Genomic DNA, 26,938 nt, shown 5'->3' on the forward strand with positions numbered 1-26,938 from the left:
TCATCTGAAAAAGGTAAACAAGCTTGTTTGTTTTCAACAACTATTTAAACTATCCCATCCATCCATTTTCTACCGCTTAAAAGAAGAGTAAATGGTGAACTATGATGCGTTTTCTATGGGTGTGTTTGAAACTTAATCGATTTGTATCCGTACCTTGTTTGCTATATTATTGCAAAGACTTTGAAAATGTGCACCTAGTTTTGACTATACTTACTGTCACCAAGTTTCGAGCAAACCCATGACGTGCAGTTCAGTAAAAAAAATTTCCCGTATGACATATTGGGGTGTTTTCTTATGCACATTTTATTCATGTAAGCAAATAACCTGTGATTAATGATGATTAATCACAGTTCATGAGTGTAAATAAACTGATTAAATAATAATCCTTTAACTGTCCTGTTTTTTAAGCATTTAGATGGAGCTCACCAGAGATCGTTGATCACACGCTAAGGCATCCACGGACGCGGCGCTTCCGCGACGAGACTCTACGTGGACGCTCCCCGCTTCGGAAAGTCCTATCTCTCCGTACGGCAGCACTCCCTCTCGAGCCATCACCTCGTCCCCCATGTAGGACTCTGGGCCCAGAGAGCTCTTCGGGGTGGGCATGGGTGTGGCCGCCGTTCGCATGATGATGGGAGGAGCCATGGAACTGCGAGGGTCGACGTGACCGTTGGCCGTCATCATCAGGGTGTACATCTTCAACTCTGGTTGACAATATACCAGAAGTAGAGGTCAAAATGGTCAAAGAACATTTGTCATCATTTCACCTACCAGTGTCTCTGAGCTGCTCCACTTTTTCGTCGTCCTCAAAGTTGTCAGACTTCTTCTCATCGTCCGACTCGGAGCGATTTGCGTCACCCTAACGCACACAAATCAAGCACGTAATGTATTTTTGTTTTTTTTACACAGTAAATATTAGTACTGTTGCTATTGGTATTTGTGTTTATGCCATACCACAAAGTTAAAGTTAAAGTACCAATGATTGTCACACATATACTAGATGTAGCAAAATTATTCTCTGCATATGACCCATCACCCTTGATCACCCCCTGGGAGGTGAGGGGAGCAGTGGGCAGCAGCAGTGCTGCGCCCGGGAATCATTTATGGTGATTTAACCCCCAATTCCAACCCTTAATGCTGATTGCCAAGCAGGGAGGCAATGGGTCACAAGCCATACCAACGTACTCAAACAGCAAAATTTGAAAGAAAGGTACAGTAGTTCTTCAACTTACGAGTATTTTGAGATACGAGCTCTGTCTCGGCTTTTTGGTATGCGTTAAGTTGCGAGCTTAAGTATGGGTCCCTGCCGCTACATGGCGTAGTGAACGTCACAGTGAACTCTCCCAAAATGACCCGCACTTATTGGATAGCATTAGCCTGCAGCAAGAGATCAAAATAACGCTATTTTCCATCCACTCTAAACCATTAGCAGCGGTCCAGCTTCCACAGCCTTCCAGTCAAAGTCAGCAACATTTTTTTGGTTGTTTATTTCTTTACCCAAGGCTGGGCTTCCTGCGCAAACCTGAAGCTCCTCCAAATGTGGCTCTGAATCGCTGTTGTTATATTATCCACTCTCAAACTCTCATTACTCTACTCATTAAATTCCTGTTAATAACTGCTTACTTTCCTTTGAAATGTGCCTGCAGGGCCTCCAAAAAACAAATGTTTCTCAGCTGTGGTCCGTATGAATCACAGTCATACATACCAACCTTGAGACCTCCGATTACGGGAGGTGGGGAGTGGGGGATGTGGTCAGGGGTGAGGCGAAGGCGTGGTTGGGGCGGGGAGCGTGGTATATATTTCATATATATATATATATATATATATATATATATATATATATATATATATATATATATATATATATATATATATATATGTATGAAATACTTGACTTTCAGTGAATTCTAGCTATATATATATTTATTTTATTTATATATAAATAAAATAAATAGTTGAATTTTCCTTTTTTTGTTGTTTTTTTTTTTTTGTCCTGTCCAGCTTCTCAGGCAAATCATATAGTTGATGTAGATGCCCATATCGGCTGTTCAGATTTACTTTACAAAAGAGAAGTGTAAGATACTTCTCTTGTTGTCTTATTTGAATGTGACTTTATTAAATGTATTTATATTATCATTTGGTGCAGCCGGGCCGGAGCAGGAGGGGATAGAAAGAGGAAAAACGGAAGACAAGGGGGTAAATTGTGGGGATAGGAGGGGGATTAGACAGAGAGATAAAAACAACAACAGCAAATACAGCAATAACAACAACAACAATAGAACAACACCAGCACATACATAATATGTACAAATATGATCGTAAAAGTGATAGCAAATAAGCAGTTAGTGAAATAAATAATATAGTAATGACAATGAGCATTTTTACACTAAAACTGGAGCAATACAAATACCAATGGAAAAAGCGCTATTGATCATGAACAAAACCAATAGATTACCTCTATTATCAACAATAAAGTTGTTCAAATGCAACGATACGTATACATAATGATAGCTAGAAAGATAATTATAAATAAATAAATAAAAATAAAAAAACAATTAAAAAAATAAAAGACAAAATAAAAGAAAAAAGAAAAAAGAAGAAGGAATACCGAAAGATGAAAGGGAAGAGAGAGAGGCAACCTATATTAATCTTGTAGATTGTTATAGTAACAATGGTTTAAGCTCTGTCAATATGCCTTGTGTTACCCAGTTTACCCTAGGGCAACAGCATTGATATATGTTTGATGAAACATGATTATGTGCATGAGTGTATGTATGTATATGTACTTGGATATGAACAGAATGTGTATATGAATGTTTGTACAGTAAATGTATATGTACAGTATATGTATGTTTGTTTGTACAGTGAATGTATATGTACAGTATATGTATGTTCGTACCGTGAATGTGCGCGTGGATGGACGGACTTGGAGTATGTAGATATGTACTGTATTTGTGTATGTATGGGGGAGCGTAGGTACCAATGTATGGACGTTTGTATGTATGAGTAACGGTGTGTTATGTGTGTTTGTATGTAGAATATATTTGACCCCTAGTGTGCGTGGGAGCCAGAATGCGGACCCAGCCGCCCAGAGAACCCAACCCAAACAGCAGGTGTGGCGCCCAGGGAACCAGGGAACACCCGCCCCACGCACCCAGGCCGGCCAGCGGCGGGAACCCCAGAGCCCGGCCCACCGCGCCACCTGGAAGAATTTGAAGTTGAATTTTCCTATCAAATACACAGTAATAAAAACACAGTTGTTCTACTAACTGTACTGTGCTTGCCGGTTAGTAAAAAACAACAACAACACTTACCTTTCACTATTTGAGTAACCTTTGTTCTGCCATTTGCGTACTGGCGAGCGATATCCGAATCCGGGAACATATCCTTCACCAATTTGTTGTAGACATCCGCAAAGGAGAACGGGATGTTGCTTCCAGCTATCAGCATAGCCATCTTTGTCTCAGCATAAGTTACACCATCGGGTCTTCATTTAGCGAGGTGGGCCATAATACTGGGTTGTGAACGATGCTGCGCTGCGGATGCTGCGCTGCGGACGCTTTGTGCTTCGCTGACCGTTCATGGCTGAATATCCGTTCGGCCGCCGTGTTCAATGGAGAAGTCTGTTCTACAAAATTTACAGGCAACATACCCCTTCTACTTGGAACTCTCCTGGATAAACTGAAATACTTGTTTCCAATCGTTCTGGAACTTGCAAGCGTATTTCTTCATTTTGCTCGTCGACGGTGTAATATATTGGGTTGGAATCAATAACCAGGCGACGTGATGAAGTTACGTCTCTTTACTGTGGGCTTCAGAACACATGTAGAATGTATTTACATTCTATTCTATGTACAGTAGATGGCAGTGTTGTCCTGTTTAAGAGGGTCACAACATTGAGTCAGGTCTGACTCAATGTTGGGGGGCGTGGCCTCCAGCTCCCCTTGAATTTCGGGAGATTTTCGGGACAAAATTTGTCTCGGGAGGTTTTCGGGAGAGGCGCTGAAATTCGGGAGTCTCCCGGAAAATCCGGGAGAGTTGGCAAGTATGATCACAGTGGTACTCAGTTGTAATACACAACTCCACCACTTGTGGCAGAAATGACAATATCAAACAAACAGAAGAAGTCTAGAGCTAAAGTCATCCACCCACCCATCTTCTTCCACTTAGCCAAAGTCGGGTCACGGGGGCAGCAGCTTAAGTGAAGTGAAGTGAAGTGAATTATATTCATATAGCGTTTTTCTCTAGTGACTCAAAGCGCTTTACATAGTGAAACCCAATATCTAAGTTACATTTAAACCAGTGTGGGTGGCACTGGGAGCAAGTGGGTAAAGTGTCTTGCCCAAGGACACAACGGCAGTGACTAAGATGGCCGAAGTGGGAATCGAACCTGCAACCCCCAAGTTGCTGGCACGGCCACTCTACCAACCGAGCTATACCGCCCAGAGAAGCAAAGAAGCTGAGAAGCCCAGACTTCCCTCTCCCAAGCCACTTCGTCCAGCTCTTCCCAGGGGATCCTAAGGAGTTCCCAGGCCAGATGGGTGGCAATTTCTGGTCACCCTGTCCTAGGCCTTCCGCGTGGTCTCCTATTGGTTGGACGCGCCCTAAACACCTCCCCATGGAGGCGTTCGGGGGCATGACCAGATGCCCGAACCACCTCATCTGACTCCTCTCAATGTGGAGGAGCAGCTGCTTTACTCATCCTGTCTCTAGGGGAGAGCCCCGCCACCCGACGAATGAAACTTCTTTCAACTGCTTGTACCCGTGATCTTGTCCGTTTCGATCATAACCCAAAGCTAATGACCATAGGTAAGGATGGGGATGTAGATCGATCAGTAAATTGAGAGCTTTGCCTTCAACTCCTTCTTCACCATGACGGATCGATACAGTGTCCGCATTACTGAATACGCCGCGTCGATCCGCCTGTCGATCTCACGATCCACTCTTCCTTCACTCGTACTCCACTTGGGGCAAAATCTCTTCCCCACTCCACCCTTTTCAGGTCGAGAACCATGGCCCCAGACTTGGAGGTGCTGATTTTTCTCCGTGTCGCCTCAAACTCAGCTGCGAACCGATCTACCTACGTATCTAGCGTATCTCCATGTGTGTAAAAAAAACGGATCCTAACTGTGAATCGTTTCTCATTGTGCACTCAAAAGAGCCGTCCAAAAGACGTGATTCCTTACTGAAGGTCACATCTCTACGGGGGACTGAAAATAAAAACATATTCAGCCAGAGGTTGACTGATGGACATTATTTAGTTTTCACAAAAATCAGCCGATACTGATCAGTGGCCAATCCATCCTAATGACAATATTACATTTATAAATAGTAATTTAACTATAGGGGGGATATACGTTTACCAGAGTCAGGCTTGGAACCGACACGGCGTGGTAATCGAGGTCATGACTGTCCTGTTTCATGTCAGAAGGCTAAATGAGTTGGGGAACTCAGTGCAGCTACAGATTCAAAAGGTCTCGGACTCAGGGAATAAATCAACGTTTCCATTTCTGTGTTCCAAGGTCACACCCTCTAACCAGGCTGGCTGAGGAGCGATCGATCACCGAATTGATTCGAGTTTGTGGTCGCGGTCGACAGTAATCCTCATCCTTTCGCCCCCTTTGAAAAACAGCAATCCCTCACTTGATGTGGCACTGGCGTAATTGAGTGTTTGCACCTGTGGCCCCCCGAATGGCCGGCCTGGGAGTTTATTAACAGCGAGACAAGGCGGTGAATAAGAGCTCCTGTTACGTACCGAGTGGCCATAAATCTGTTCTCCGTCGTCCGGGCAGTGCTTCTATAAAGCCACTTATGTAGCTGTGCAACTGTTCCGTCAGGGACAGTATTTTTGGAGCTAAACATGGTCAGCAATACATTAGGAACCACCACTTACGCAAACTCCAACCATAATCACCCACATATTGTTTGAGTTATATATCTCTGACGCTGTCAATCAAGCTAAGAGTCACACTGTATTTAGAGAAAGTCGGTAGTTTTACTGTAAAAATCTAAACGGCACCATAGATTTTACTGTAAACAAAACCCCCCGGCAGATTGGTCGCCAAAAAGAGACCCTAAAATTAACAGTAGTTATTTTTCAATTAATAGAAATTTGTTGAAAACAAATAATGTAACTAAGCTGCTAACGACGATAGCATTACGATTATTGCATGAAAACACTCCTACAGACATCACACCTGGGACGGTTTAGTAAGTATGAATTGTTTTAGTTTTTTGTCCAATAGTTTTCATTAAACACAAGTAGATAGACTGAAATTGTGTGTTGCCGTTTGTGCTACGCCGCCATTTTTTTGGACGTGTTTGCGCACTGAGTTGAAAATTAATTTCATGTTTTAATTCCTTGGACCGGAAGTAAAACCGCATCAGCTCAGAAGGATTTTTCATTCACCTCCAAGCAACATTTGCAAGTTTTACAACATAACGAAAACAATTTAAACTTACTAAACCGTCCCATGTGTGATGTCTGTAGGAGTGTTTTCATGTCATTATCGGAATGTAATAAAGCTAGCGTTTGTTAAAGGCCTACTGAAATGATATTTTCTTATTCAAACGGGGATAGCAGGTCCATTCCATGTGTCATACTTGATCATTTCGCGATATTGCCATATTTTTGCTGAAAGGATTTAGTAGAGAACATCGACGATAAAGTTTGCAACTTTTGGTTGCTAATAAAAAAGCCTTACCTGTACCGGAAGTCGCAAACAATGACGTCACCTGTGTGAGGGCTCCTCACATCCTCACATTGTTTATAATGGGAGCCTCCAACAAAAAGAGCTATTTGGACCGAGAAAACGACAATTTCCCCATTAATTTGAGCGAGGATGAGCGAGGATGAAAGATTTTTGGCTGAGGATATTGATAGCGAAGGACTAGAAAAAAATAAAATAAAAAAATAAAGTTAAAAAGAAAAAGCGATTGCATTCTGAGCGATTCAGATGATTTTAGACACATTTACTAGGATAATTCTGGAAATCCCTTATCTTTTTATTGTGTTGCTAGTGTTTTAGTGAGATTATATAGTACCTGATAGTCGGAGGGGTGTGTCCACGGGTGTCTTGACGCCAGTCTCTGAGGGAATTAGTCACAGCAGCAGCAGCACGACAGAAGTTCCGCTGATCTCCGTTAAGAGGCGACTTTTTACCACAATTTTCTCACCGAACCTGCCGGTTGACAAGTGGTCGGGATCCATGTTCGCTTGACTGCTCTGATCCATAGTAAAGCTCCACCTCCGGGAATTTTAAACAAGGAATCACCGTGTGTTTGTGTGGCTAAAGGCTAAAGCTTCCCACCTCCATCTTTCTACTTTGACTTCTCCATTATTAATTGAACAAATTGCAAAAGATTCAGCAACACAGATGTCCAGAATACTGTGTAATTGCGCGATGAAAAGAGACGACTTTTAGCCGCTAGTGGTGCTGCGCTAATATGTCCCCTCCAACTCGAGACGTCACGCATACGCGTCATCATTCCGCGACGTTTTCAACAAGAAACTCCGCGGGAAACAATTAGGGTATGTAGATAAAAATTTACAAAATATTTCTGTGTAAATAGCTCATTTCACATATCTGCGGCTTATAGTCCGGTGCGGCTAATACACAGAAAAAAAATGTTTTCTTCAAAATTTTAAGGAGTGAAATACGGTTTAATAATACACACCAAAGGACCAAAAATTGGTATAGTCAAGTTGGTACCGAATAATACCTTTTCTAATATTCATACAAGCATACCAGGAGGGTCGACAAATGACACAGCCCAAGTGGGTCCTAGCTTTTCTTCCTGCCACTCACACAAACGAGTGACCCAGAGATATAGAGCCAAACAGTTATGATGCCAATATGAATCAATAAAGCAGCTTTCTGATCGATCGGCACATCCCTCAAGAATAGTATTTAAGGTCAAGTATGTATTTTTTTTTTACCTCAGCCTGAAAGCCTTCGACCAAGATGGCCACCAGCAAGTTGAAAAGCACGTAGTTTCCGAACGTCATCAGGGCGACAAAGTAGAGGGCGGCCCACGGCGAGGTGGAAGCCATGCCGTTGTACAACACCACATTCCAGTCCTCCTGGGTGAGAATCTGCACAGTCAATCAAGCACAAACACAAATATTTACACACAATGTACCAGCATGTGCAAAAAGGGCGTCATGGTAACTTTGACCAGGGATGGGAATTATAGCTCTTTGGGAGCCATTCAAAAGAATGGCCGGTTAGTATATAACTATAGATTTTTTACAGGGTAATTTTTTTTCAAGAAAATAATCACTAGTATCAGCTATAAGATAAGATGTGTTTTAGACAAATTTAACTTTACACACATATTAATCTTTTGGTGGAAATGATTCTGTAATATTGGCTATTATTAAATATTTTAACTTCCCATAAGGCGATGCCATTTTTCCATGCATCGGCAGTGACGTCACTAGTGTGAATTTTCCCTCACCCAAAAATGATGTAGTAATACTGTAGTAGAGTATTTCAGCAACACATCAAAAAAATAATAAGTAAGAATGAAATGCATTCATGAATACAAAAAGTATAAATACAACAATAATAATTATTAGGAAATAAGGTGAGTACATAATTGTACTACCCTACCTGCTGTGTGTAAACCTGAAGTGCTACATATCAGAACAATGAAACACAAAAATGAATGCAGATAATATGGATACATACAATCAAAAATCAATATAATGAAAATAGAATTCATTGCTAATACACTGATAATAATACGCCCACTAAGGATTTTACTTTTTTTGTTTGTTTTTTTATTATTGTAACAATGTATTTGTTAACATTTACGAGAGCACCAAAGGGACAAGGTGTGTGCGTGTGCGAGTCCGTGTGTGTGTGTGTGTGTGTGTGTGTGTGTGTGTGTGTGTGTGTGTGTGTGTGCTCGCGTTGACAGTTTAGCTACATACATACCCACATATACATACATATATACACACATATACTGTATATACATATACACACATGCATATTAATACTCTACACATTTACATATATCCATATATACAGAGATAACTACATACATACAAAAATATAAACACATATTTACATATATATATATATATATATATATATATATATATATATATATATATATATATATATATATATATATATATAAAAATAAATAGATAAATGGGTTGTACTTGTATAGCGCTTTTCTACCTACAAGGTACTCAAAGCGCTTTGACACTACTTCCACATTTACCCATTCACACTCACATTCACACACTGATGGAGGGAGCTGCCATGCAAGGCGCTAACCAGCACCCATCAGGAGCAAGGGTGAAGTGTCTTGCTCAGGACACAACGGACGTGACGAGGTTGGTACTAGGTGGGGATTGAACCAGGGACCCTCGGGTTGCGCACAGCCACTCTTCCACTGCGCGCGCACACACACACACACACACACACACACACACACACACACACACACACACACACACACACACACACAAAACCCAAAACCAGTTAAGGTGGCACGTTGTGTAAATGGTACATAAACACAGAATACAAGGATTTGCAAATCCTTTTCAACCTATATTCAATTGAATGGACTGCAAAGACAAGATATTTAATGTTCAAACTGGAAAACGTTGCTATTTTTAAAAAAATATTCGCTCATTTGGAATTTGATGCCCTCGACATGTTTCATGTTTGGCCCAAGTGGCAAAAAAGACTGAGAAAGTTGGGGAATGCTCATCAAACACTTATTTGGAACATCCCACGGATGAGCAGGCTAATTGGGAACAGGTGGGTGTTATTATTGGGTATAAAAGCAGCTTCCATGAAATGCTCAGTCATTCACAAACAAGGATGGGGAGAGGGTCACCACTTTGTGAACAAATGCGTGAGCAAATTTTCCAGCAGTTTAAGAACAACATTTCTCAACCAGCTATTGCAAGGAATTTAAATATTTCACCATCTATAGTCCGTAATATCATCAAAGGGTTCAGAGAATCAGGAGAAATCCCTGCACGTAAGCGATAATATTAAAGACCTTGGATCCCTCTGGCGGTACTGCATCAAAAAGCGACGTCATTGTGTAAAGGATATCACCACATAGGCTCAGGAAAACTTCAGAAAACCACTGTCAGTAATTACAGTTGGTCGCTACATCTGTAAGTGCAAGTTAAAACTACAATGCAAAGCCAAAGCCATTTATCAACAATACCCAGAACGCTGCCGGCTTTGCTGGGCCTGAGCTCATCTGAGATAGACTGATGCAAAGTGGAAAAGTGTTCTATGGTCTGACGAGTCCATATTTGTAATTGTTCTTGGAAACTGTGGACGTCGTGTCCTCTGGACCAAAGAGGATAAAGAAACCATCCAGATTGTTATAGTCGCAAAGTTCAAAAGCCAGCATCTGTGATGGTATGGGGGTGTATTAGTGCAGAAGGCATGGGTAACTTACACATATGTGAAGGCACCATGACGAGAGTGAATCAGTCTTAATTAAAACAACCGTTCTAAAGACTCAATTTGTTCAACAAACGTCACATCTCCAACTTTCCCACCGCGCCCTGGGGACAGAAAGCCAGTGCGGCCGCTTTCCTTGCTGCCGTCCGACCGCACTTCAACGTGCAGAATGTGGCTAGGCATTGCCTTGCTGAAATAGGCAGGGGCGTCCATGCTAAAGTTGCTTGGATGCCAACAAACACTATATTGCCAAAAGTATTTGGCCACCTGCCTTGACTCACATATGAACTTGAAGTGCCATCCCATTCCTAACCCATAGGGTTCAATATGAGATGGGTCCACCTTTTGCAGCCACTACAGCTTCAACTTTTCTGGGAGGCTGTCCACAACGTTGCGCAGTGCGTTTATCGGAATTTTTCACAATTCTTCCAAAACCGCATTGGTGAGATCACACACTGATGTTGGTCGAGAAGGCCTGGCTCTCAGTCCCAAAGGTGTTCTATTGGGTTCAGGTCAGGAATCTGTGCAGGTCAGTCAAGTTCATCCACACCAGATTATGTCACCCATGTCTTTATAGACCTTGCTTTGTGCACTGGTGCACAGTCATGTTGGGGAAGGAAGGGGCCCGCTCCAAACTGTTCCCACAAGGTTGGGAGGATGGAACTGACCAAACTGTTTTGGTATCCTGGAGCATACAACATTTCTTTCATCGCAACTCCTGAAAAACAACCCCACACCATAATTCCTCTTCCACCAAATTTCACACTCGGCACAATGCAGCGTTCTCCTGGCAACCTCCAAACCCAGACTCGTCCATCAGATTGCCAGATGGAAAAGCGTGATTCATCACTCTAGAGAAGGCATCTCCACTGCTCTAGAGTCCAGTGTTTACGGGCTTTACACCACTGCATCTGATGCTTTGCATTGGACTTGGTGATGTATGGCTTAGATGCAGCTGCTCGGCCATCGAAAACCTTTCCATGAAATTCTCTACGTACTATACGTGGGCTAATTGGAATATCACATGAAGTCTGGAGCTCTGCAGCAACTGACTGTGCAGAAAGTCTTTGCACCATGCGCTTCAGCATGAGCTGACTTCTCTCTGTCAGTTTTTGTGGCCTACCACTTGGTGGCTGAGTTGCTGTTGTTCCCAAACTCTTCCATTTTCCTACAATAAAGCGGACATTTGACTTTGGAATATTTAGGAGAGGAAATTTCATGACTGGATTTGTTGCCACAGGTGGCATCCTATGACAGTTCCACGCTGGAAATCACTGAAAGCGGCTCATTCTTTCACAAATGTTTGTAGAAACAGTCTCCATGCCTAAGTGCTTGATTTTTTTACACCTGATTAGGACACCCCATTCTCATCATTTGGATGTGTGGCCAAATACGTTTGGCAATATAGTGTATGTTGCTCCAAAACCTGTATGCATCTTTCAGGATAAATGGTGCCTTTCACACCCAAGGAATGGCGAGCAATGAAATGGCGGCGATGAAAGTGTTTAAAACTGGGACAGTGTTGGTGATGCGAGCCTGCATGAATGCTTCTTCAGCAGTTCTCTGCCCCACGCAGCAAAGTGGGTCACGTCTGTGTACGCACACGCCGTACTTAGATCTGGCATTTTGATATCGGCGAGATACAAAAGCAATACTTAAAAAAAGTAATAAAAAAAAAGACAGCACGGTGCTCACAGCACCTTAAATGGTTCCAGATCCAGAAGGAGCGAGGAGAATGTTTGGAAGCTGTTGCACGGTGACTACTTTAAGCAGGTCCCATTCGAGCCCGAGTCTGCCTAGATAATGACAACGTTTTTATTCCACGATGATAACGTCATTGGAATATCACGGCCTAAAATGTCTCAACTTGCAGCAGCTTTTGCAGAAAGTTGTTGAAATTCACATAGGCCGCTTTATTTTGGTAGGGTCGGAGCCCCTACGTCACATCATGTATACACAAGTCGCCACTGCGCCGAAGCGTGTGTTTTTTTTTTCTTGCCATTTACCAAGTTTTTGTCTATTTTGCTTACTCGATGCGGCCGACAAACCCGCCTGGAAAGAAGGAATGAATTGCTGTGGATTTAGGCTTAGCGAGGAGGTGGAACTCCAGACCAAGCTCTTGTCTCTGAGGTAAAAAGGTGCATGCACTGACAATTTAGCTCGTTGTTGTTGTTATTTTTGATGATAAAGAGATTGTAGACCCATTACCCCCTCATTATGTTTGTTTGATGCATGCATATCTGTATATCTGTTTATATAAATATACACACAGACACACACACATATATATATATATATATATATATATATATATATATATATATATATATATATATATATATATATATATATATATATATATATATATATATAATCGCGATCAAAAGTTTACATAGACTTGTAAAGAACATAATATCATGGCTGTCTTCAGTTTCCAATCATTTCTACAACTCTTTTTTTTGTGATAGAGTGATTGGAGCACATACTTGTAGAACACCAAAAATATTCATTTAGCTAAATTTGTTGGGTTTATGATATGGACTTGTTTCTTCAGCATTGTCCACACGTTTAAGTCAGGACTTTGGGAAGGCCATTCTAAAACTGTCATTCTAGCCTGATTTAGCCATTCCTTTACCTTATGAGTTGGGAAATTGTATTAGATGTAAATATAAACGGAATACAATGATTTGCAAATCCTTTTCAACCCACATTAAGTTGAATGTACTAAAAAGACAAGATATTTGATGTTCAAACTTATAAACATTACCTTTTTTTGCAAATAATAATTAACTTAGAATTTCATGGCTGCAACACATGCCAGAGTAGTTCGGAAAGGGCATGTTCACCTTTTTTTTTAACAACACTCAATAAACATTTGGGAACTGAGGAAACTAATGGAATTCTTTCCCATTCTTGTTTTATGTAGAGTTTCAGTCGTTCAACAGTCTGGGGTCCCCGCTGTCGTATTTTACGCTTCATAATGCGCCACACATTTTCGATGGGAGACAGATCTGGACTGCAGGCGGGCCAAAAAAGTATATTTTACTCCGAGACCAGGCTGTTGTAACACGTGGCTTGGCATTGTCCTGCTGAAATAAGCAGGGGCGTCCATGATAACATTGCTTGGATGACAACATATGTTGCTCTCAAACCTGTATGGAGCATTCAGCATTAATGGTGCCTTCACAGATGTGTAAGTTACCCATGCCTTGGATACTAATACGCCCTCATACCATCACAGATGCTGGCTTTTGAACTTTGCGCCTATAACAATCCGGATGTTTATTTTCATCTTTGTTCCGGAGGACACCACGTCCACAGTTTCCAAATATAATTTGAAATGTGGACTCGTCAGACCACAGTACACTTTTCCACTTTGCATCAATCCATCTTAGATGAGCTCGGGCCCAGCGAAGCCAGCTGCGTTCCTTGGTGTTGTTGATAAATGGGTTTTGCTTTGCATATTAGAGTTTGAACTTGCACTTACAGATGTAGCAACCAACTGTAGTTACTGACAGTGGTTTTATGAAGTGTTCCTGAGCTCATGTGGTGATATCCTTTACACATTGATGTCTGTTTCTGATGCAGTACCGCCTGAAGGATCAACGGCTCGCAATATCATCGCTTACGTGCAGTGATTTCTCCAAATTCTCTGAACCTTTTGAGGATTTTACGGACCGTAGATGGTAAAATCCCTAAATTCCTTGCAATAGCTCATTGAGAAATGTTGTTCTAAAACTGTTTGACAATTTGCTTACAAATTGGTGAACCTCACCCCATCCTTGTTTGTGAAAGACTTAGCATTTCATGGAAGCTGCTTTAATACCTAATCATGGCACCCACCTGTTCCTAATTAGCCCGCACACCTGTGGGATGTTCCAAATAAGTGTTTGATGAAAATTTCTCAACTTTATTTATTGCCACCTTTCCCAACTTTTTTGTCACTTGTTGCTGGCATCAAACTTTAAAGTTAATGATTATTTGCACAAAAAAAAATGTTTATCAGTTTGAACATCAAATATGTTGTCTTTGTTGCATATTCAACTGAATATGGGTTGAAAATGATCTGCAAATTATTTTATTCCGTTTATATTTACATCAAACACAATTTACCAATTCATATGGAAACTGGGTTTGTATGTAAACAGTATATGTTTTTATATACTGTATATATATGTATATATATATATATATATATATATATATATATATATATATATATATATATATATATATATATATATATATATAAGTGCGTATAAAGTATATAGTACCTCGCCTTCTGCCCATGGTCAGCTGGGATAGGCTCCAGCACCCCTCACAACCCCAAAAGGGACAAGCGGTATAAACTGGTCTAATAAACATATTTGCCAACCCTCTCAATTTTTCCGTGAGACTCCCGGATTTCAGTGCCACTCCCGAAAATCTCCCTGGGCAACCATTCTCCCGATTTTCACCCGGACTACAATATTGAGGGCGTGCTTTGATGGCACTGCCTTTACCGTCCTCTACAACATGTCGTCGCGTCCGCTTATTCTCCATACAAACAACGAGCGGGCGCAGTCACATATTGCAAACGGCTTCTAACGAAAAACTTAAGTGACTGCAAGACATACTTGATCAACAGCCATACAGGTCACACTGAGGGTGGTCGTATAAACAGCTTTAACATTGTTACAAATATGCGCCACACTGTGAACCCACACCAAACAAGAATGACAAACACATTTCGGGAGAACCTCAGCATCGCAACACAACTTAAACACAACACAAAAAATACCCAGAACCCCTTGCAGCCCTAAGTCTTCCGGGACATTCCCGAAACCACCAAACCCCCCCATCTTCCGAATTTGGAGATTTCAAGGTTGGCATGGGTGCTAATTACTACACATAAATGTATTAAAATGGAATATCTTAGAAATTACGAGCTCTAGCCTTGGCTTTGGTCCAAGAAGATAACAAACAACATTAACCGTTTTAATGGTGTCCGGGTGTATTAAGTGTGAAGAGTGAGGGGGGACAAGAATGTGTGTGTGCCTAACACATACGCAATGTTAACTTTCAGTTTCAATCCCCGCCAAGATTGAAAATGGGAATACTAAATGGAGAGCGACTATTTTTAGGCTACGAACTTCAGATAGCGTGGTCTTCTCTCCAACCCTGGTAATACTAGTTTTATTAGTAGTTTTTATATTAGGTAGTATACTATTGTTTTATTGTTTATGAATGAATCCTCACTTATATTCATTCCGACAGCGTTCCAACAAAAGAAGCTATTACCACTGACCTGAAACACGGTGACGATGGCCCATAGAAGAGTGTCAAAGTTCTTGCGGTCAGGGATGGTGTCTCCGTTTTCGGTCTGGATGCTGAACTTGCAGCCAAAAAGATGCATGCCCAGTATGCTGCACGCACAGGACAGAAGGCGCGTCATCAACCGACACAACGCCATTTTGAGTTTTGTCCTGGGAAGAGTGCACACCTGAAGGTGAAGATGAAAAGCATCAGCAGCATGCAGAAGGTTGCCACGTTGTCCATGGTCTTCATCAGGACCACCAGTTGTCTCCTTAGGGCGGGGAGGAAGCGGACCAGCTTCAGCACCCGAAGGAGACGGAACGTACGCAGGACAGACAGCCCGCCATCGTTTTGACCAATGATCTCCCACACGCTGAGGATCACATGACCCAACAAATGGTTAGTATGCAGGCCAATATTACAACTCAACGTTTGCTTCCTGTATAATGGCTCTGTGTCCCAATACTTTTGCCCTTGTGGTTTGTCATTAAAGTCCTGTTTACCTCCTGTATGTCCTTAACATGATTATCTATTCACCAGTGCAGGCATTATAACCATGGTGTTCACGTGTATCGCCTTATGTAAAATTTGCGATACTAGCAGTTTGATGGCGTGTTTCCTTGTGTGATATCATGTGCGATATAAGTAGTCCTGCAGCGTATTTACTTGTGTGCGATACAAGCATTCATGCAGCGTGTTTACTTGTTTGTAATATCAAGTGCGATACAAATAGTCATGGAGACTGTTTACTTGTGTGTGATATTATGTGCGATACAAACAGTTCTGCAGCGTGTTTACTTGTGTGTGATATCTTGTACGATACAAGCAGTTCTGCAGAGTGTTTACTTGTGTGCGATAGAATCAGTCCTGAAGCAAGTTTACTTGTGTGTGATAGCAAGTGCGGTACAAGCAGCCCTGCAACGTGTTTACTTGTGTGTGATATCATGTGCGATACAAGCAGTTCTGCAGAGTGTTTACTTGTGTGTGATATCATGTGCGATACAAGCAGTTCTGCAGAGTGTTTACTTGTGTGTGATATCATGTGCAATACAAGCAGTTCTGCAGAGTGTTTACTTGTGTGTGGTATCATGTGCGATACAAGCAGTTCTGCAGAGTGTTTACTAGTGTGTGATATCATGTGCAATACAAGCAGTTCTGCAGAGTGTTTACTTGTGTGTGATATCATGTGCAATACAAGCAGTTCTGCAGAGTGTTTACTTGTGTGTGATATCATGTGCAATACAAGCAGTTTCGCAGAGTGTTTACTTGTGTGTGGTATCATGTGCGATACAAGCAGTTCTGCAGAGTGTTTACTTGTGTGTGATATCATGTGCGATGCAAGCAGCCCTGCAGCGTGTTTACTTGTGTGTTATATCATGTGCGATACAAGCAGTTCTGCAGAGTGTTTACTTGTGTGTGATATCATGTACGATGCAAGCAGCCCTGCAGCGTGTTTACTTGTGTGTTATATCATGTGCGATACAGGCAGTCCTGCAGTGTTGACTTGTGTGTGATATCATGTGCCATCAAGGCAGTACTGCAGCGTGTTTACTTGTGTGTGATTTCATGTGCGATACAAGCAGTCCTGCAGTGTTTACTTGTGTGATATCCCGTGCAATACAAGCAGTCCTACAGCGTGTTTACTTATGTGTGATTTCATGTGCGATACAAACAGTCCTGCAGAGTGTTTACTTGTGTGATATCATGTGCGATTCAAGGAGTCCTACAGCGTGTTTACTTATGTGGAATATCTTGTGCGATACAAGCAGTCCTACAGCGTGTTTGCTTGTGTGTGATATCATGTGCGATACAGGCAGTCCCGCAGACTGTTGACTTGTGTGGGATATTATGTGCGATACAGGCAGTCCTGCAGAGTGTTTACTTGTGTGTGATATCATGTGCGATACAGGCAGTCCCGCAGACTTGTGTGGGATATTATGTGCGATACAAGCAGTCCTGCAGCGTGTTTACTTGTGTGTGATATCATGTGCAATACAAACAGTCTTGCAGCGTGTTTACTTGTGTGTGATATCATGTGCGGTGCAAGCAGCCCTGCAGCGTGTTTACTTGTGTGCTATATCATGTGCGATACAGGCAGTCCTGCAGAGTGTTGACTTGTGTGTGATATCATGTGCCATCAAGGCAGTACTGCAGCGTGTTTACTTGTGTGTGATTTCATGTGCGATACAAGCAGTCCTGCAGAGTGTTTACTTGTGTGATATCCTGTGCGATACACGCAGTCCTACAGCGTGTTTACTTATGTGTGATATCATGTGCGATACAAGCAGTCCTACAGAGAGCGTTTGCTTGTGTGTGATATCATGTGCAATACAAGCAGTCTTGCGGAGTTTTTACTTGTGTGTGATATCATCTGCAATACAAGCAGTCCTGCAGCGTGTTTACTTGTGTGTGATATCATATGAAATACAAGCAGTCTTGCAGAGTGTTTACTTGTGTGTGATATCATGTGCAATACAAGCAGCCCGTCAGAGTGTTTACTTGTGTGTGATATCATGTACAATACAAGCGGCCCATCACATTGTTTACTAATGTGTGATACAAGCAGTCCTGCAGCGTGTTTACTTGTGTGATATCATGTGCAATACAAGCAGCCCTGCAGCGTGTTTATTTGTGTGTGATATCATGTGCGATACAAGCAGTCCTGCAGAGTGTTTACTTGTGTGATATCATGTGCAATACAAGCAGCCCTGCAGACGGTTTACTTGTGTGATATCATGTGCAATACAAGCAGCCCTGCAGCGTGTTTATTTGTGTGTGATATCATGTGCGATACAAGCAGTCCTGCAGAGTGTTTACTTGTGTGATATCATGTGCAATACAAGCAGCCCTGCAGACGGTTTACTTGTGTGGTATCATGTGCAATACAAGCAGTCCTGCAGCGTGTTTACTTGTGTGTGATATCATGTGCGGTACAAGCAGCCCTGCAGCGTGTTTACTTGTGTGTGATAGTATGTGCGATACAAGCATTCTTGCAGCGTGTTTACTTTTTTGTGATATTATGTGTGATACAAGCATTCCTTTTGCGTGTTTACTTGTGTGCGATACAAACAGTTCTGAAGCGTGTTTACCTGTGTGTGATATCATGTGCGATACAAGCATTCCTGCAGCGTGTTTACTTGTTTGTGATATTATGTGCGATACAAGTTAAAGTTAAAAGTTAAAGTACCAATGATTGTCACACACACTGTTGGTGTGGCGAAATTATTCTCTGCATTTGACCCATCACCCTTGATCACCCCCTGGGAGGTGAGGGCAGCAGTGGGCAGCAGCGGTGCCCCGCCCGGGAATCATTTTTTGGTGATTTAACCCCCAATTCCAACCCTTAATGCTGAGTGCCAAGCAGGGAGGTAATGAGTCCCATTTTTATAGTCTTTGGTATGACTTGGCCGGGGGTTTGAACTCCCAACCTACCGATCTCAGGGCGGACACTCTAACCACTAGGCCACTGATACAAGCAGTCCTGCAGACTGTTTACTTGTGTGTGATAATCGTGATAAATAAGAATTGTGAATCAATTTTTTTTTGTGTCGCCATACTATTTTCTGCATCATGCAACAGTTCTGAAGTGAGTTATTATGAACGATGGACAACTCGGTCGCTCTGACCCCCGCCAAGCAGGAGAAGAACCTGGATCACCTGATTATGACGATGATGCTGTCAAATATGTTGTAAGGGTTCTTGATGTATCCAAACAGGCCGAACGCCAGCAGCATGAAGCCCATCTCCAAGACGAACATACTGGTGAAGACGATGTTGCTGATCTCCAGCACGTCTGTCAACTCCTCCGGCTGCAAGGACCAGATCAGGAAAAGCAGGTTGGTGATGAGTGCGGAACAAATAATAAAAAGATTTTAATTCCAAAACAAAGAAAGACAAATGGAATCAGCTCAAATTCCCCAAAGTGGGACCTGGAAACCGAAATGGCTGTTGACATTTCTCAACCATTGTTGGGCCGCTAGTTGTCATCGAATCATGGAGAAGTTTCTTAAGCGCAAAAAATATGACTTAAATGGGAGAAATGTATTTTTATTTTCAAATTAATTTATATGAATGTTGATCATTGTGTTAGCTAAATTGTGACTACACCTCAGAGTCTAATAGTTCATATCATGCATGTTTATGTTAGCATTTTAGCATGCTAACCTTTCAGCTCATTTTGCAGGTACACACATCAGTGTCATTTTTTTATCATAAACATGCCAATTGTTAGCATGCTAAAATTAGCATAGTAGCTTTTTAGCTCATTTTGCAGGCATACACCTCAGACAAAAAATGTCATATCATGCATGTTGACGTAAGCATGTTTATGTTAGCATTTTAGCATGCTAGCCTTTTAGCTCATTTTGTAGGTGTAGACCCCGGTGTCAAATATTTGTGTTACCGTAAACATTCAAATTGTTAGCATGCTAATATTAGGATTGTAGCTTTTTACCTCATTTTGTACGTATACACCTCAGAATAAAATATTCGCAATCATGCATATTAACATTAGCAGTTTAACGTTAGCATGTTTATGTTAGCATTTTAGCAGGCTAGCCTTTTAGCTCATTTTGCAGGTGTGGACCTCGGTGTCAAATATTTGTGTTACCGTAAACATGCAAATTGTTAGCATGCTAATATTAGCATTGTAGCTTTTTACCTCATTTTGTACGTATACACCTCAGAATAAAATTGTTACAATCATGCATGTTAACATTTGCATTTTAACGTTAGCATGTTTATGTTAGCATTTTAGCAGGCTAGCTTTTTACCTCATTTTGCAGGTAAACACTTTAGTCGAAAGTTTCCAACCATGCATGTTAACATGAGCATGTTTATGTTAGCATTTTAGCATGCTAACCTTACAGCTCATTTTGGAGGTATACATATCAGTGTCATTTATTTGTTTCCATAAAAATGCCAGTTGTTAGCATGCTAAAATTAGCTTAGTAGCTTTTTACCTCATTTTGCAGGCACACACCTCAGAGTCAAAAATGGCATATTGTACATGTTGACGTTAGCATGTTAGCATGCTATCTTTTTAACTCAATTTGCAGGTGTAGACCTCGGTGTCAAATATTTGTGTTACCGTAAACATGCAAGTTGTTAGCATGCTAATATTATCAATGTAGTTTTTACCTTATTTTGTAGGTATACACCCCGGAATAAAATATTTCCAATCATACCTGTTAACATTAGTATTTAAACATTAGCATGTTTATGTTAGCATTTCAGCAGGCTAGCTGTTTACCTCATTTTGCAAGTTTACACTTTAGTCAAAAGTTTCCAATTATGCATGTTAACATAAGCATGTTTATGTTAGCAATTTAGCATGCTAACCTTTCAGCTCATTTTGCAGGTATACACATATCAGTGTCATTTTTTTACCATAAAGATGCCAATTGTTAGCATGCTAATATTAGCATAGTAGCTTTTTACCTCATTTTTCCGAGTTACACCTCAGATAAAAATACTATTACTACTACTACTACTACTACTACTACTACTACTACTACTACTACTAATAATAATAATAATAATAATAATACAATTATTAATAATACTATTTATACTGCTAAAATACTACTACTAATACTACTTCTACAAATAATAATAATATATAATACAAATATTAATACTAATAATAATATTAACGATAATTCCATTAAAACTAATAATAGTAATACTAATAATAATATTAATACTACTACTACTACTAGAAATAATAATATTAATACTACTACTAATACTATTACTACTACTACTACTACTAATAATAATAATAATAATAATAATAATAATAATAATAATAATAATTATAATAATTATAATAATTATAATAATAATAATAATAATAATAATTATAATACAACTACTAATAATACTACCATTATTTATACTGCTAATAATAATGATATGACTACTATTACTCCTACTAATAATTATATTATTAATACTATTGATACTACTACTACTACTAATAATAATAATAATAATAATAATAATACTTTTACTACTACCACTACTACTAATAATAATAATACTATTACTACAAATAATAATAATAATAATAATAATAATAATAATAATAATAATACTAATAATAATATTAATAATACTACTACTAATAATAATAGCAATAATATTAACATGAAAAATGACTACTACTACTACTACTAATAATAATAATAGTAATAATAATTTAAAAAAAAATAATAATGATAATAGTAATACTACTACTAATAATAATAACAATAATGATAATAATATTAATATTAAAACAATAATAATAATAATAATAATAATAATAATAATAATAATAATAATAACTACAATAATCATAATAATAATAACAATAATAATAATACGGATACTACTACTAATATTAATAATAATCATGATTATATTAATGATAAAATAATAATAATATTAAAAATACTAATTTCACTATTACTACTAATACTAGTAATAATAATATTAATAATGCTAATACTACCACTAATAATAGTAATAATAATAATATTTCTACTAATAATATAAATAATACTAATACGACTACAGCTACTATTGCTAATAATAATAATAATTATAGCACTAATAGTAATAATAATAATAATAAGAAGAAGAAGAATAAGAAGAAGAAGAATATTAATACTACTACTACTACTAATACTACTACTACTACTAAAACTACTACTAATAATAATAGTAATACTACTACTACTAATAATAATGCTACTACTACCACTACTACTACTACTAATGATAATAATAATGATAATAATATTAATAATAATAATAATATTAATATGCCTACCACTACTACTAATAATAATAGTAATATTAATATTAATAATGCTAATACTACCACTACTGATAGTAATAATAATACTAATATTTCTACCAATAATATAAATAATACTAATACGACGACTACTACTACTACTACTACTACTAATAATAATAATAATAAAAATAATAATAACAATAATAATAATAATAATAATAATAATAATACCACTGGTAGAAGATGAATGGATGGATTATTACACAGAGAAAAAGTTGTATACACATGTGTTATACATCAGTCTCATAGTAATATCAAATATTGTGTCACTGGCGCGTTTATGCCATTTATAAGATTACATACTGGGAGCGGTAAGAAGAAAAAAAGAAAACAAACGTCTAGCTCTCTGTGTGAGCGCACGGCGGCCATCTTAGAAATGTTTTTCAGCGCAGCGGTTCTTTGAAGGCTAATAAAATCAAAACCGGACCAATCATTGTCTTTACCGTAGCATAAAAAGTGCAGATAGCCTTAAAACGCCACAACATTCAGCCACCATATGTAAGTACCCAAAATAAAGACTTGACATTAAAAGAAATTCAATCGAAGCAGAAAAAAAGGAAGAAACGGGATTAAAACCCAATGCTAACCGCCCATTGAAAATACATGGGTACGGCTAGTAGATACAATTAGCAAACTGTTAGACCTACCAACTCGGCGCATAAAAAGTGCAGATGGCCTTAAAACGCCTCAACAGTCAGGCACCATATGTAAATACCCAAAATAAAGACTCCACATACAAAGAAATTCAATCGGAGCAGAAACATAGGAGGAAACGGGATTAAAACCCAATGCTATCCGCCCATTGAAAATTCATGGGTACGGCTAGTAGCTACTATTAGCAAAGAGATAGACTTACCATTTCGACGTAATATCTTAACATCGACACACTCTCTCGCCGCAACTCAACCCTGATGGTCGGCACCTATAAGTTTACAATTAGTTGTAAAATGTTGGACGATTGTTTTTACGATATGCAGGGAAACGACAACTTTAAACCATACCGGCTTAGCTAAGGCACCTGGCAGCCATTTTGGTATAGACGATCACAGTCCCTCCATCACAAATGTTGGTGCGTACGCACCAGCAGCAGACGGTAGGGAAAAAAAGAAAAAAAAAGGTCTCCCTCACTGTGTCTGCGCACGGCGACCATCTTTGAAATGGTTTACAGTGCAGCGGTTCTTTGAAGACTGATAAAATCAAAACCGTAGCAGTAATTAAAACTCTTTCATCAACTTTTAGGCAGAAGGGTTCAATCTTTCTCCTGTGGTAGTTTGAAGCCGACACGACAAACGCCCTCAGGGGAGATAATGTTTGAAAAAAGGTGACCAGTTTTTACAAAACTTTTGTTTTGAAGGGGGAATTGCAAACTTCCTGTTGATTTTTGCTGGGAGTTGTCAATATATGGAATGTAGGTCTAAGTGAGACCTACATATAGGTGTTTGTTTCATGTCTACGACATTCCTACTGGAAGTTACAGGCAGTTTTGTCCGTGTGTTCTTCCTAGGAGCAGTTTTGTCTGTGTTTTATTCCTAGGGGGTGCTAGAGCGCAATTTTGAGTTTCGGGGTTAGGTTTTTTGATTAGATCGCAATTTTCGCCAATCATGATGTGTGTGTGTCCAGTTTGGTGGGTTTTGAAGCATGTTAAGGTGGTCAAATTACAGCTCAAAGAGGCAAAGGTGAGTGTTCTTACAAAACTTTTGTTTTGAAGGGGGAAATGCAAACTTCATGTTGAATTTTGTTGAAGGATGTCAGTGTATGAAATCTAGGTCTACATAGAGGTTTTTGTTTCATGTCGCCACAACATTCCTACTGGAAGTTACAGGCAGTTTTGTCTGTGTTTTCTTCCTAGGGGGCGGTAGAGCGCAAATTTTATTTTTTGGGTTAGGTTTTTAATTCATTTGCAATATTCGCCAGTCCTGGTGTGTGTGTCAATTTTGGTGAGTTTTGAAGTATGTTAAGGGGGTCAAATTACAGATCAAAGCTGCGGAATAATAATAAAGAAAGAATAAAACGGGAGAAATTCAATAGGGTCCTCTGTCCCAAAGGGACATTCGGTCCCTGATAATCAATCCTGCTCCTTACCTGCTGATGGTATTCTATCCCCATGCTGAGAGTGTTCACCAGGATGGCGATCATGATCCCTCTGTTGAAGTATTTGCTCTCCACGATCCGCTTCAGTCTCTCCCTGAAGTTCATCCACGCCCGAAGGACTCCGTTCTTGTACTCCCCGGCCGCTCGCCGTCTGCCGCGACCTCGCCCGCACCTCAGGTCTCCCCCCTGGTGGAGGAAATCGGTCAGTGAGTGCACCACCCGAGAAAGAACGTACATACCTAAATGTACCGGGACTCTTAAAACTTTGAGCAACACCCGTTTTTGGAAAACAAAATAATCTAAATTAAAGACATAATGAATAATACATTAAAAATATATATTTCTTAGCTGTTCCATGGTTCTTTATTGTGAGCATACGGAAAATTATTTTAAACTTCCTTGTGCCGCCTTTATTTTGTACCAAATTTCTCAGATTCAATGTTTACAACATGCGAGTCACCTTTGCTTTTTCAAAAACATTCCCTAAATTCCAGAAATTTCAAATTTTCCAGGACATTATTTCAAATTTGTAACCAATTTAAATATTCCGCCACCAACACATTCCGGTCATCTTGCACATTGAAACTAAAGTTTGTTTAAAAGGTTCACAAATTTGAATTTGCATTAAAAATGTACACTTTTTTTGAAAATTTTCAACAGATTTCTACAACCCAGCTATTAAAACATTTCACCTATTTGGGACATTCATGCTATGTTTTTTTTTCCCGAAAAATTCCGGATTTCTTAATTTTCTCTAACACTCATTCTCGATTAAAAAGTGTTATTTCTTCAACATTTCTCAATTTATTTAAACCTTTTCAAAGTCAAATTGTTCCTTGCTAATGTTGGTCCTTTTGTTAACTAAATTGTGCAGGTATACACCTCACAATCAAATATTTCAAATTATGTATCTTTATGTTAGCATTTTAGTATGGTAGCTTTATAGCTCATTTCCTAGTACACACCTCAATGTCATTTTTTTTGTCACTGTAAACATGCAAATTATTTGCATGCTAATATTAGCATAGTGGCATTTAGCTCATTTTGCAGGTATACACCTCAGAGTTAACTTTTTTCATTTTATGCATGTTAGATGCTGAACAAGGCGACGTACATATACCTCAAGAGTCATTTTGTGACTTCACGCATCATAACTGCTAGCATGCTAACTGTAAACATATTTATGTTATCATTTTTGTTGTGTCACACACACACTCTGTGCTGCCCTCCGCTGTTGGACCACGCAGAAGCTCCTCTGGAGACACCAGACACGCCCCAACGCTCATTAGGCAGACCGCGCCCACTCTCCGCCGCAGCTTGCGGCAATCAACGACTGACACACCTGGCATGGATGAAGGACGGCAGTATAAGAACGGTCGACGCTGACTCTTCGACGTGGGAACGTAATCTACTACCCGTAAGCTGCATGTATCTGATAGACCGCCTGATCCTGCTCGTTGCCTGTTTTCCTTGTTGCCTTTTTGCTCCCCTGATCCCTGTTTCTCCCGCTCTTCCCACAGTGCTCGTATCACCACTGCTGTTTCCCTCCTGGACCTGTTTGCCTTCCTGGATCCTCGACCTAACTTTGGACTTTCGGACCCCCTCTCCTGCCTTTGACCCCCTCTTGGACCTTGGACTTCCCGTGGCTTCTTCCCCACTCGGATTTGGACGCTTAACATCCAACACGCACCTCAACAAACCTCACGGTATTTACATATGGTAATTCCACACATAGTCATTCATGCAGAAACATAGTAGCATACACACTCCACGTATTCATCAAGTATTTAATAAACCTATTGAACTTGACATCCCGTTGCCGTGCCGTCTCCTTCCCCAGTAGCAACTTAACAATTTTAGCATATTAGCTTTTTACTTAATTTTGCTAACTGTTAGCATGCTAGCGTTTGGGCTAATTTGGCAGGTAAACCCCTCAGAGGCAAATGATCTGTTATTTCACGCATACTAACTGTTAGTATGCTACCTTTAGCATGTTTACATGCTAGTTTTTTTGGGGTGGGTTAGGGTTTTAAATTAGCATAACTATGAAATACTGTAGCTAGCAGCAATTTGTTTTCAAACTATTATATTTCGCGGTCTTTAAGCTTTTTAGTGCCGGTTTGCTAGTATAATTTTGTTGACCCCATATATAAGACAAGCTATCTTTTTTGGGTCATCATCCATGCCGTAACGCAGGATTTCCATTCCCTAAAGTTGGCATTTTAATATCAAAGTCACATTTGTGTCAACCACAGCG

General features: G+C 39.8%; 1 protein-coding gene across 1 annotated transcript in view; it reads right to left on the reverse strand.

The window, feature by feature from the left end:
• The window catches only part of cacna1ha (calcium channel, voltage-dependent, T type, alpha 1H subunit a), a 174,708-nt gene that overhangs the window by 85,841 nt on the left and 61,929 nt on the right, over positions 1 to 26,938 (reverse strand). The window contains exons 10-16 of the mRNA XM_061905837.1: positions 24,673 to 24,867; positions 19,401 to 19,552; positions 15,931 to 16,116; positions 15,736 to 15,853; positions 7,940 to 8,095; positions 772 to 859; positions 427 to 704 (exon numbers count right to left, since the gene is read on the reverse strand). Coding sequence (XP_061761821.1) covers positions 427 to 704; positions 772 to 859; positions 7,940 to 8,095; positions 15,736 to 15,853; positions 15,931 to 16,116; positions 19,401 to 19,552; positions 24,673 to 24,867 — 1,173 coding nt within the window. The remainder of the gene's footprint in view (positions 1 to 426; positions 705 to 771; positions 860 to 7,939; positions 8,096 to 15,735; positions 15,854 to 15,930; positions 16,117 to 19,400; positions 19,553 to 24,672; positions 24,868 to 26,938) is intronic.

The sequence above is a fragment of the Nerophis ophidion genome, linkage group LG07 (assembly GCF_033978795.1).
Source record: "Nerophis ophidion isolate RoL-2023_Sa linkage group LG07, RoL_Noph_v1.0, whole genome shotgun sequence".
Taxonomy (NCBI): domain Eukaryota; kingdom Metazoa; phylum Chordata; class Actinopteri; order Syngnathiformes; family Syngnathidae; genus Nerophis; species Nerophis ophidion.